We start from the raw sequence: 14,273 nt of genomic DNA on the forward strand, positions 1-14,273 counted from the left end.
CCAGTGCATATGAACCACATATTTCATCTCACATGATTTGGGTAGTGTCGTTATTTCTAGTCACTCTGAGCAGGAATAAAGCAGTTGAAGGAAGCAATACTCCCCCCTTTCTTGTTTGCAGCTATTCATATCATCCCCATCCTTGTACTGATCTGAACATCTGGTACATGTTCAGATAAAAACTGGTTTTATCTGACATTATTTGCTGATATATTTTCTTCTTTCATATCAATGCAGACAAACTATGGGACAAGGTCACTATTTGGCACTCTCAGCTACTTCATCACATCACACCAAATAAATTACTTAATGTCTCCCTCCTTGAATATATTTGTAAGGAAGTATTCATGATCTTCTGAGAGGTGCCTCTATTGCAGTGAGCACACAGATGATGACCTTTTTGTGATAAGTACACAACTGAAATTTTGTGACCCTGATGGACAGACTTTCCACATTCTGTGCAGAAACTGTTCCTGAAGCTGTCTAAAAATTCAGAGCCTCTTCTCCTCTTGTAGATCAAAACAAATTAGTGTTTCCTTGATTGAACACTTCCTACATTTTCAAGGCCTCATTTATCTAGTAGTTTTCCCTTTTTTGAAGTTGTCATATGTAAGGAAAATATAAAGCTATTCCTAAGACCTTCTATGTAGCTGTGAAATCTAGATTTCAGTACTTACAAAATAAATTATCATAAGACTATAACAAATATATTTAATATTTCATATCTTCATTTCAGCTTCAATACTTACTATTTTTTTTTTCTCCTTAGAATAGTTATCCTTTGATTACATTCAAGCACTAGAAACATTTGGATGCCCCAGAGACAGAGGAAATCCTAACATGGATGTTTGGCAGAGGGTAAGTACAAAGCAGAGCTGTGTCATTACTTCTCAGACATGCACAAAGGCAGGAGGGATGCTGAAATGGTACTGACACTGCAATTTAACCACTTCCAAACTCCTTGTGTCCTCATTGTTTTAGCAGAGTAGCATCCAATGGGATTCAGGGCCCAATTTCTGTTATTACTGAACCTCTTCCCTTCACATCTCCTTTTTGTCATCACAGCATTATCCTAGAGCAAGCTTCAAGTCCAAACTATCACATTGTTAAATCTGCACATGAATTAAGCTACACACATTTTTATAAAATCCAAACGAGTTCAGAAACTGGTAGTATTATAAACCCAAGAAGATTTTAGACAGCAACTGGCTGTAGTCACTCTGCAGATTTCCTACAGACATCTGGCTGCTAAACAAGGCAGCATTTAAAAGAAAAACTGTGAACCTTTTGGTTAAGTTATCACCAGTATTACTCTAGGGAAAAAAAAAAGAAAAAAGGTATGACAATAAAAGAGAAATGTCAATCTGGATATATTCCCACTACATTTTATTGCTACATACTTTTTAAAGACTTGAGAAAGCTACTCTATAAACTTTCAAAGTTGGTCATCTGTCTCTCATTTGTGCTGACTGCCAAAATTTTATAATGAGGAAAAGGATGGGGGAGGAAGAAATGCATCACAAATCCAGAAAACTGCTGCTCATAGTCAGATGGAAATTCTACACCTGGACAGTGTTCACTGAGTTACCTACAGACCTGAAACAGGACTTGATTCAAAGCAAGTATAATTTGTGAAACCCATTTTTCAATAAATTCTCTAATAAGTCAATTAATGAGGCATTTAGTCATTGATTGCCTAAAAAAATCTCAACCCAAACACAAGAAATTCTGAACAATATTTTTCCAGCACTCTTCAGACTGAAAAGTTTCCATTTCATAGGTAGGTGAAACTTCTCTAAACATACACAACCTGTAATAAAACGTTTTACTATTCACAAAATGTGACTAATACAACAGACGTGTGTTTTGGCTCTACCTCTGTCTCAGAAAGCAGCTGCTTTGTCTCTAGGCTGAAGCATTTCACAAAATGGATAACACATGCCTTATTAGAGACCTCTAGTTTGCACAATTAGAATTTGATTTACAGAAAAAGCCTTAGCAAATATAAAGAGCAAATCACCACAAAGCAGAAAGCTGCCATTTTCACAAGGAACACCAAAAGTAGGATGAGCTACACAGGCTCAGCATTTGCAAGTGTTATTCAAAGTACAACCCCCTGCTCCAGGATATTACCTCTCACCCTGGGAGAGAATGCTGGCAAAGCGTTTTTACCCCATGGAAAGCACTCTTCAGACTGTCAAACTTTGAGAGAGTATTCATTTCAACAGCTTGGATGTAATGCCTAACTTGAACCTAAAGTACATTGACAAAAGAGTAACCATAGATAAGCATATCTGGTTTTTCAGTGAAGAGCTTGGAATCTGCTAAAAAGGTAGGTTGACTTTTTTCCTAAAAGTAGATTAAGTTAAAGCTTAAATAAAACTACAGTAAGGAGGAGGAAAATGCTGTGCAAGGATTTATTTTTTTAAATATTGCATGCTTATTGTTTCTAAAATCATGTTTGCAGCCTCTTCCCCTTTCTGCCTGAATAGTGCCCAAATTGTGTAATATTCTGAGGGTATTAAGTTACCTTCTCCTCTTTAGACTCAAATGTAAAGTAAAATATGAGAGGCTATTGTTATAGAGCATTTAGGTTTGAAAATCCTCATTTTGACAATAAAGGAAAATGCACTTGAACCTCACATATTTTAATTAATTCAGCTACATACATGGCAGTTATTTAATATTAACAAAATCATCTTGCTTTTAACAAAAATAAACTGGGAAACAAGCAAATGCAATTAAGAGAATATTTTCCTTATTAGTTGGAAAAAGTTTATAATTTCCCAGTTTCTTCATATGTTAAGAACAGGTTTTATAAAGTTAGAGTCTAATTAAAGGAGATAAAGAGTTAAAAATTGTTCCATATTCCTTATGTGTTAGAAACTACTGCCAACAAGTCCTCTAGGCTTTAAATATTGTTTTGACGAATTGCATTTTCATTTCCAGTCCCAGAGAAAGTGTTCTCCAGAGTCCAGGCACGAGCAGATCTTCACCAGCTCACTGAAAGCTACATACATTGTTCTGGGCAAGAATGGAGACTTTGCAGGCTGCTTTTTTTTTGTTTGTGTTTGTACCTTTGGCAAATCCAGCACCACCTCTACAGCAAGAATCACTCCAGTTTTATGAGTATGATACAGATGTTTCCATGGGAAGCCTGACACAACAAGATTATGAAACGCAGTCCAAGGATATAAGAAAGGTATTTCATTTCTATTTTCCTTTTAATATTTTAAACTAAAATAAGCATTATGTGAAAAGGTGTTACGTGCATGCATGTGAGTTTTATCAAAAAGTCCTAAAATACCAGGGAAACATACAATGAGTTCAGACATAGGGAAAGCCACTCAAACTAAAACCACAAAAATATTATCCTTGCCACACTCTGAGTGAGCCAGAGAAGGCAGGCTTGCACAAATAAGGCTAAAGCATCATTTTAACTCTGCTGTTCTTATGTGTCTGCAATCATAAGAGTTTCAAGAACAGGATATATTAACTACTAGCTCAACAGTTTGAACTATGTTGCACTAATGCAGAGTTTGCTTAAAAACAAGGAAGGTAATTTTAGTTTTTTTCCTCTTTTTTACTATGAAAGTAATAATTGGACCCCCCCTTTTTATTGAACATGACCTGCCAGTATAAACCACAGTTCCTCTTTTGACTTGCCAAATGATCAAGTTTCTTGCCCCAGCTTTTCAGGGGCGGGTGGTTTGGGTTTTTACAGCTCAGTCCAGCAGTCCCAAAGTTCTATAGAATGTCCAGTGCTGGAGGAGTCACTCACAAATGAACACTTGGAGCCTTAATAATGAGAATATCCTCTACATCTCAGTGCACTCACCAACATCTGCAAACAGAATATTTTTGTTGAGTGCTCCACATTCCTGCCACTGAATTTCAATACAAAAACAGAAGACACAAAGCCAGGGAGAATTAAATGAAGTGCCACAATCTCAGCTGCCAGGGACAGTTACAAACCTCACACTCCCATTCAGACCTATTTAGGACACACCAATAGAGAAGGAGATACAACACTGACCAGGGAGAAAAACCAGCAGCAATTGCCCCAAGAGTAGTTTCCAAGGAAAACACCAGAGATCCAAACCAAGTGGTAACAGCCCAATATTAAAAGCTCAAGGAGGTTTTCATTAATATTAGCTGTACTTGTTACAAAAACTCAGTCTGATAAACAAGAAAAATAAAACAGCAGAAGATAGTATGTAAAAAAATTGCAGTCCAAATATAGAAAAATCACTTTCGTATACCTTTTTAATATTTCCCAATTCTACTGAAATTACAGCTTTCCACTTGTGACTAAAACAATCAGCTACATCTTTATAGCAGAAAAATGTCTAAGGTATTTTTAAATATTACATCTACCACAGTGATGAAATAACATGTTTTCATAAACCCATTTAAAAAAGACTACATAAATGACTCTTAAATAATCGGTGACTATCCACTCAAAAATAAGTTTTTTAAAAATACTAAACCTATTAACTTTAACCAGCTAGGCACAGCATGAGGAGGTGACACTCATTAATAAATTGCTTGCAGGAGATTGCTGCTGCTCCAGTAAAGGAACAAGGAGTATACCTACGTGGAAATGGTGCCAACAGATGTGCCACAGACAAATCAAAGTCCTCCTGGCAGTGCTATAAGCTGGAAGACTTCCAGAGGCCAACAGTTCTACTTAGGATAATTCTAGGAATGTAGTTGGTCATTATTTCCATCAGGTCAGTTCTCCACTGACATGTTTTCATTACAAAAATAATAAATGAGTTCCTTACGTGCAATGACTACATTGACACAAGTGTCAGTGTTCCCAGTTTAAACCATGGGGTGCACAAACAGATCTTCTATTCACTTATTGCACCAATTTTACTCCCCGAATGGTCCAAGTGTTGATTGAACTGAAATGTGTGCCAAATGTCTCCTCAAGCATGCCCAGTCAGGAATCTATCTTGCATACAAATTTAACTCCTTACTGTATGCTTGAACATGAAATTGGAAAAATTACTTTTACTAAAGACATCAGAAGAAATTTATTACTGTAATTATTTGAAACCACAGCCACGCCAGTCTTGAATAAATTTGAGTAATTTTAAACACAAAATCTTAATTTCCACAAGAGAACTGAACCACTCAACTAGATGCTGTCTCACATGTAGATTAACTCATTTCATTGAATATAAACTACCAGACCTTTGTGTTATAAGATGAATAAATGATTCTGCAGAAATTTGAAGATGGTTGGAACATTTAGATGAAAAGGGTTAATGTGTCCGTGCAGTAAAGTGCAAAAAGCAGGTGGAATTCAGTATGTGAGCAGGCCCATGTTCCTTCAGTGCATTCCTGACATATGCAAGTAATGAACTTGTGGTTATAATCCAAACAATCTTCTGCACTGATACACCACAGTTAGGAATTTTTATGGCTGATCAGCAAATACTTTTTAAATTTAGGAACTGAATGGTATTCTGCAAATTACCAGTTTTAATTTTTGTGACATTTCCCACTGGCAGAGATTAGGAATATTTTACTAAGAAGTTCCATCAAAGACCACTTTGATGACTCAAGCAGGAGACTGCTAGAAATCTTCACCTGGGACAGATAAGCTGTGCCAGCAAATGTTATTTAATGTCCCTCAGGAGACAAAGCAGCTACAGCCATACTAGTCCACTTGTTCCATGAGCAGTACATGCATTCAGAAGCCTCTACTAGCACAGATACCTCAAGGTCCATGTCTGCAGGAGCAGGGAGGTCATTCTTCCCCTGTACTCTGCACTGGTGAGGCCACACCTTGAGTACTGTGTCCAGTTCTGGGCCCCTCAGTTTAGGAAGGGTGTTGAGATGCTTGAGCGGGTCCAGAGGAGGGCAACGAGGCTGGTGAGGGGCTTGGAGCACAAGCCGTATGAAAAACGACCGAGGGAGCTGGGGCTGTTTAGCCTGGAGAAAAGGAGACTCAGAGGTGACCTTACCACTCTCTACAACTTCCTGAAGGGTGGCTGTGGTCAGCTGGGGGTTGGTCTCTTTCTTCAGGCAACAACGGACAGAACAAGAGGACACAGTCTCAAGCTGTGACAAGGGAGTTATAGGCTGGATATTAGGAAAAAGTTTTTCACTGAAAGAGTGATAAAGTACTGGAATGGCTTGCCCGGGAAGGTTGTGGAGTCACCATCCCTAGGTGTGTTTAAAAAAAGACTGGATGTGGCACCTGGTGTCATGGTCTAGGTGAGGTATTAGAGATGGGTTGGACTCGATGATCTTGAAGGTCTCTTCCAACCTAAAAAATTCTGTGATTTTGTGATCAACCTATCTTTGTGAGCTAACTCCTGCAGAAAGCTGCTGTGAGATTTGCTGTTTGCTGGGTGAGCTGACACCCCCAGCTTCCCTCCACTCAGCATAGCCAAACTGCTGCCAGAATCCTACCGAGACCCTAAAACTTCCTAACGGACACCCTAAAGCTTCACTAGGGCAAAGCAAGCTAGCCCGAGCCAGAGCCTGGAGAGGCAGATGCAGGGAAGAGCCAAGGGATGGATGATTCATAGGCTAAAAACAGGTCAAAATGACAGAGGCTGGCCAAGACATTTGTTTCTCAGGCTTTATGTCAAGCCTGAGTGGTTTGTTTTGCACAGTAAAAAAATTCCCACAGTAAATATACGCAAGCAACTAAATACCAAATAAAACACAGTATCAGAAGGAGCTTGAAAGCTCTTACTGCACACTGCACTTGCAGATGAACCACCTGTGTGCCTGAAGGAAGGGAGAGTGGGGGGACAAAGAAAACGAAAAGGGGTTCATTTGTCAGCATTCCCAGTGTGTAAGCAGCTCTCCAACAGAGCACTTTGCTCCTCCCAGGGCCCAATCCTTAAGCATGTTTTGTTTTAAACATCCTCCACATCTCACACATGTTTCCAATAGCCAGGCACACCAAAAAACATATTGGCTTGTTCTGTCCGACAATTATTCCCCACATAAAAAAAAAAACAACAAACAAACCCCAACCCAAACGAATGATGCAAGCCAAAAACAACCACTACAGTCAAAATGAAATCCCCTTAACTTTAATGCATGCAAATCACAGTATAAGCCACTGTATCTATACTGTAAATACAGTAATAATGGTAATTCTCTAAAATTCCTTCAGTATCCAATGAAAACCTGACTACTGTTCCCTGCATCACAAGAGGCCCTTTCTGTTAGCAGCCCACACCTTAAAACAGACTTACATGCAGATGATGGAAACAAATTACTCAACTTCAGCCAATACCTGCAAGGAATGTGTTTATAAACTAAGCTGTCCTGCAATTGAAAAGATGCAATGACTATGGCCAGGAGGAATTCTGAATAGCTTTGAATGCAAGGACATCTCAGTCATTTTACTATGATTATTTGGGTAATACAACTTATACTCACAAGAATCCTATTAAATTTTGCATTATATGCAAAATCTTGATCTTCAAAACTCTACTGTTTGCAAATACCCATCACTTATATATTCCTTCCCACCATATAGATTATATTTCCTATTTCTATTTTGTGTCTACTGTCCTGTCCTGAAGAATTTGAGTATTCTAAAAAGCACTGGCAGCACCTTTGCTTCTTGCCTTTCAAGTGAATAGTTCATGTGTAAAAATGACAATACATCATGTTAGTCATCCAATGCATAAGAGAATTTTAAAAATTAGGTACTATAAGGAGGTATACTGTAGGAAGCTCACTTTAAAAGATGTAATTTCAGATCCTTGTAACGCTCTGTGGCTTTTTGTCTGGCAGTTTGTGTTTTAAAATAATAATTGTTCTCTCACAAAGGGTGGAACAAATGCTTCTCTTGACACTTCCCTAATGCTGCAAAGTGATGACAGCCAACTCGATGTCCCACCAACAAAGGACACAAGTAAGTTAACAGATATGAATATTGTGATGTCTAAGATATCCAAAAGAATATATTTCAATATACAAGTATAACGTGCAAAGGATGACAAAGGCTTTAAATTAACAGAATTAATCTTTTTTCTTATGAATATATTTCATATCCCCTGTAGAAAACCTTCTAACTTCTGATGGAGCAAGGCTGAAAAATTTAAAGGATCCCAGGTAAACTCTGAATACACAAAGCACAGCTTGTAAGCATCTCCATAGACTTGCACAGTCATATTTGCCATTGAGGTGTACCCAAGTTAAATAAGTTAGACAAGACAACAAAGAAAAACAAAATACATCCCCCAGTAAGTTCCACAGTTTAACCAAGTGATGATGAAATATGACGTGCTTAAATTAATTCAACAGGTTTATTTGAACAATTGGCTATTCTCAAAGTTTATATCTGATGATCAGGGAGGTCAATGTTTAAAATACATCAGGAACATTCTTCACTTGCCAAAGCTTCCTACAGGCTCTGGGTACATTGTCCAGACTTCTCCTAACAAGCCCCAGTGCCCTATACACATGAAAAGGAGAAAGTTTCTTTGCCAAACAGAACAGTGAGTAAAAGAGATGCTTATTTTGTATGTCTGTGATCTAAACTTCCAAAAATAACTGGTGATTCAGCAAGACCAGTGGATTGTCAATCTCCACCAAAGGGCTAATTCAAGGTTAATTATTGCCCAACAGCACCTGTCAACAAGCCCCCATCAAATGCTGAGCAAGTCTCCAAGAACATCAGAGCTTCTAGACAGACAAACAAGCATAAAAACTATTGCCTTTTTAACAGTGACAACATTGTTTGACATTTTCCATTTCCTACACAAACATATGAAAACAAGCCACTAAATTAAAAAAAAAACCAAACCACCAAATGGCACAGAACTCTGCAGCCTAAAAATGATGACATTCACAAAAATCCCCAAAACCTTTAGGCTGTTCTCTGCAGTGGTGCTGTAGGATAGAGAATTGCTGTTATATGCAGTGGGTTGGCTTCCCAGTATAGATCAGCTGCTTTTGCTTTTTGGTTGTAGAAGGTCCTGTTTTGCTGTATAGTGACAACTACCCCATGGAATGACCCTGCTGTCTGCACTGCATTCACTTCATGGTGGAAGCCAACCAAAACTCTGAAAATCAAGAAAACACAGCACAAGACACAGCAAACTACATTACAAAAAGTTTTTCTCTCTGCTTAAAACAAGAGCTGTAAGCATCTCAGTATAAAACTGACAGAGATAGTCCACAGGACTCTGAGCAACCTGGTCTAGTGGAAGGTATCCCTGTCTGTGGCAGGGTGCTGGAATGAGCTGATCTTTCATGTCGCTTCCAATCTAAACCATATATAACATATAAATGTAACTGCTGGAGATTTTATCAAGAGGTTTAGACAAAAAAGTAGCTAAGAATAACACAGGATATTGTGTGACCTACCAGCACTTCCAGTACCAAATGCATTGCCAGGTGTTTCTCCTTGTGGGTTTGGCTCCACATGTGCTAATATTTAACATGGTCACCACCATGCAGTTGGCACATTCACCATACTCTTAGCCAACTAAAGATTTAAACTGAATTCAGGCCAATTAATAGCATTTCACATGCTCAGGTAAGAACAGAGATTATACACAGGGAAATTATGCACAATGAAAAAACAAAAAACCCCGTAACAGTTGAGAACATTACATCTTCTCAGAACCTGACGCAAACAGAATTTTTTAAAAACCTAACAGTGGGAAATCTTAAGACACTGGAGAAAGCTATTTTGATTAACCAAGCTTAAGTGAGTTGAGTAAGTATTAACTGTGCTCAATCCCTTCCTGCAGACCTGCCCACGTGTTTGCTGTGCGTGTGCCTGAGCGGCTCCGTGTACTGTGAGGAGATCGACATCGAGGCCGTGCCCCCCCTGCCCAAGGAAACTGCGTATCTCTACGCTCGCTTCAACAAGATCAAAAGGATTGCAGCCTCAGACTTCGCTGACATCAGTAAGTGACACCCCAGATTCCATCTCTGTTTTAGAATACGAAATGCAAAGGCAAAATGGAATTTTAGCAGGCATAAATAATAAGGCATTTTGGACTCTGTAAATGTGTTAATACTCCCAAACAACCAGGCAAAGAACAGACTGCTAAAACGAAAATTCGGCTCTGCATCCCAGCCTGTCTTAAATGACCAGGCATTATTTTTCTTTCAAATACTCCAGGGACAGCTCTGCCAGCTATCTCACTACACAGCAGGACAACTCTATGAATATCTAAAATAATGTTATTTTTAAGACAAAAAGAAGGATCCAGAGTATTTTCCTTTTTTATTTTTTCAATTTAAGACCAGGAAAAAATATGGATGTCAATTTTTCCCATATTTTAATAGTATTTGCATTTGTAGATCACTAGTACATTAGAAGCTGCCAATAGGATAACGTTTAACATATACAGCCATACACATTTCACATCATGTAATTATAAAGTCAATACTTAGATTTTTCATTTCTTTTATGTAAAGCTACTTTGAGAAGAATTGATTTTAGTGGAAATAGGATCGAAGAAATAGAAGATGGAGCCTTTTCAAAGCTTCTGCTGTTGGAAGAACTTTCTCTTGCTGAAAATCGACTTGTAAAACTTCCTGTTCTACCTCCCAAACTAACAACATTTAACGCAAACCAAAACAGAATCAAAAGCAGAGGTATCAAAGCAAATGCTTTTAAGGTAAGGAAAAACTCAATAATTTAAGTAACCATAGTAAACAAAATCAATAACAAGACTATTCAGTCTGCCACCAAATTATTTTTCTGTAATCTAAGAAAGAAACTACGATGAAGCAGCTCTCCAGCTTTTGCTTTGCTTTTAAAGCACTCTGGAATATCAGTCATTTGTATACTCATTCTCTCATGCCCTCCATGTATAAAATAATTCTCTATAAAATGTCTCACCTGCTTGCTTTCTCTCTTAACATGTAAAGAAAAACAAATTCAAAAATTGATGGCTCAAGTACAGTTCTGAGGACTACAGAAATACTAATGAACAATATAAAGATACAGATACTCCTTTATAGTGGTCTCAACTTTATAACCAATATGCTGACACTGAAATTTCCCAAACATAGAAGGCCTGTTCTATGAATTTCTTGATATAATAGAATTCAACATTCACAGCAAAAGAATGGCTTTTGTTATATCAGTTTACAGTCTATGCGATCAGAAAAAATTACTAATGTCTTGTAACAGGCATGAGTTACTTAACCTCAATTAACACCAGCATCAGTAATCTCTCCTTCTGTTTCACAGAAGCTCACAAATTTGGCCTACCTCTACTTAGGACACAACGCACTGGAATCTGTCCCCCTGAACTTACCGGAGAGTCTGCGCATTCTTCACCTTCAGGTATTCCCAAAGGATTTCCGTAACATTCTCTTACGAAACACCTCAGGAGTTACAAACTTCAAATCAAACTTGTTCTATTTTAAAACAGTTCCCACTACAGTTTTCCACTGCACCTCTTAATAAAACAATTTACCATACCAATGCGTGCGGCCACAACCATCCAGAAGTTCAGAAGCTGCTAATTCCCGTGCAAGGATTTATTACTGGTTTCCGTACATCAGGGGTAGGAAATGGCAGAAAGAAGCAATAATCTTTTTATGTGTATATTTATTTATAAAAACGTTTTGGTTTGCAGTACAACAACATCACCACCATCACAGATGACACGTTCTGCAAGTCCAACAACACACGCTACATCCGCACGCGGATGGACGAGATCAGGATGGAGGGAAACCCCATCGTCCTGGCCAAGCATGTCAATGCCTTCTCCTGCCTGAGGATGCTGCCCGTGGGAACGTATTACTAGCACTGCTCGTGTGTCACTGCTCGTGCCAGACCCAGGCATGGTAATAAGGATCACTTCTCTTCCTCTGTTTACAAGTTTATATCCTCTCTCTCACTAATGCTCTTTTCCCTGCATACCCAGGACCTTCTGCTATGTTGCACCGTTCTCCTCTGAAATAACCATTTCAAACCAGCCACTTTAGTAGTTATTGTATCCTTCACGCTTTCAGGATCTTGTCTATTAACGAAAGTGTAAAAATATATACATGTGCACACACATCAACTCAACTTTTATTTCACCACATACTCTTTAGGTAAAATCAAACAAAACTGCTTGTTCTCATTCTTTAGCAGCACTCAGAACAATCATCACATTTTACCTTCAGATAAATGCAAGATTTCTTTGAGCAAGCTAAAGAGGAAATATACTTCTGAATTCTCATCTCACTCTTAATCTGGAGTGAAATCTTTTCAGTTGACCTTCAAAGGTGTATTGGATGAAGATGGATATGAGAGAAAGTGATGCTTAGAAACAGAACTTCTCAAAGCTTAAATTCATTAAAGCTTCCTTAAAAACTAGATTTGTGGTAAATGAGAATAACTCCTCTTAGATTTAGTATGCCAAGCAACATAGCAACTGGAACTCTGTAAAGATGTTTTAGATTTCCTTCTACTATTTTGCTTTGAAAATAACATGTGTTTTATTTTTACACAATGTATTTTTAAGTGAAATATATATTTTTTGCTGAGCTGTTCTCATAAGAGCTGTTTTTGCAACACCAGCTTCCCATTTTAAAACAACGGTCTACGTACAGCATAATGGACTCAAGTATCTCAGTTATTAACTAATGATTTAGACCAAGCCTTGGTTCCACAGCTTCTCCTGGCAGGAAATGTGACCATATAGTCAAGAGCAAAGCTGAATTCATGTGTTTACCTGTAAATAACTATGATTTCATCTAGGTGTCAGAGGAAAGAATGAGAATTACCCTTCTACAAGAATAGTTCTGATCGTCAGAGAAAAATCAAATCAGATTTTTAAATTAAAAAGAGAAGTTGATTCCATCATTGATGTGAAATCAGAGGTAACTTCAAGCATTTCACTCAACTACTTGAACCTATGCAGTGTATTAAGACCAAAAATTGATATATGCAGACCTTGACACTCAGTTCATCTTAAACTGGCCAACACTGATAAAGGGCACCATGTTTAATTCCACAGCTGTACATTTCTGACATCCTTTCTCCCCTCAAACACCTACCATAGGTGCAATGCCTCCAGACAAATGAATGCCAAAGATGTGCTGGTTACTATCACCACATCAACTTTGTACTGATTTTGAAGCTAGTATAGATTCCTAATTTGTAGAAATAGTTAAGCATCAAATGCATGATGATGTATCACTACATCTAGAATACTAATTTTACAAGATATTTTGTGTTAGTTTTATTTATCTTATTTAGCTAAGCCTTGATTTGTTAGTGCTTGTGCTTTGGGGAATTGATGCCCACTTAATTCTGAACATATTTTTGCCCTGAATACATCCAACAAAAACAGCAATCCCCAATATTTTCCATTTTAAGTTATTTGGTGTAACAAGAAGGAAATTCCATTGTCTTAACTGAGAACAAAACCAAGTCTGGCAACAATATTTGGTTTTCATTTTTCCACATAAATCATAAAACTTTGATGTTCCCAGGTTTTCAGCATAATGTAAAAAACAACTTCAATGCCTGTAAAAATACATTCCAGTGTAGCCAAATTTCTATCTGGAAAAAAATTAAACCCATCAATTCTCTCACATCTCCTGTGATAAACACCTAAGATGGAAAAACCACAGTAAGCGTAATAATGTTACATAAGCAGCAGCCTCTCATCTTATTCTCATCACAAACCTTTGCTACTAAAACTCTTTCCAGTATTAACAGGATCAGTAAATATCACCAAAAACGTGTATACACAAATAAATGCATATTTTTGTAATATATGCACACATGTAAACATTTGAAGACCTGCCCACTACAACATGATAAATTTTACATTAAAATGTTGTATATATTTTTGAAACGTACTAATTATCATCAGTAATGCTAATTAATGCTCTTAACACTTTGTGAGCAAACCAAAGCAGACAAGTGGTACCTTCTGAATGCCTCATGCAGGCACCAAGTTCTCTGATGTGTTTTACTTCACTTCCCCCATTCAAGTTAATCAAAACCATGAAGTGAGAAAGGCTTCAGTAGGGAGGATTCACACCTCCTGTTTGTGTGACCAGTACTAATATCCAGCTGAATGTAAACTGTTCTGTTTTTCCGATCACTCATTTCTGTTCTGTATTTCCAATAAAACCTGAATTTCTGTTCTTGTTTATCAGTGTCAGCTTCAACAACCTGCTCTTCCAGCCTTGCCTGTTTCAGTTGTTCAGCCTCACAGCAGACTAGGGTTAGATTATTTGCAGATGTAAATCCATTTTACAGACATCTTTATTGTGACAATAACGAGATCTGCCATACAGAATAGTTGGGGAAAACT

At 37.8% G+C, this 14,273-nt stretch overlaps 2 protein-coding genes across 6 annotated transcripts in view; one reads left to right on the plus strand and one right to left on the minus strand.

The window, feature by feature from the left end:
- Positions 1-14,273, minus strand: part of CENPP (centromere protein P) — a 108,554-nt gene that overhangs the window by 82,027 nt on the left and 12,254 nt on the right. The window lies entirely within an intron of this gene.
- OGN (osteoglycin) lies at positions 2,057-14,114 on the plus strand. The gene is made up of 7 exons (XM_040076093.2): positions 2,057-2,332; positions 2,950-3,202; positions 7,813-7,897; positions 9,744-9,902; positions 10,420-10,622; positions 11,201-11,296; positions 11,592-14,114. Exons 2-7 carry the CDS (start codon positions 3,035-3,037, stop codon positions 11,760-11,762), a joined length of 882 nt encoding a protein of 293 aa, XP_039932027.1. The 5' UTR covers positions 2,057-2,332; positions 2,950-3,034; the 3' UTR covers positions 11,763-14,114.

This window comes from Hirundo rustica, chromosome 12 (genome assembly GCF_015227805.2).
Source record: "Hirundo rustica isolate bHirRus1 chromosome 12, bHirRus1.pri.v3, whole genome shotgun sequence".
Classification (NCBI taxonomy): domain Eukaryota; kingdom Metazoa; phylum Chordata; class Aves; order Passeriformes; family Hirundinidae; genus Hirundo; species Hirundo rustica.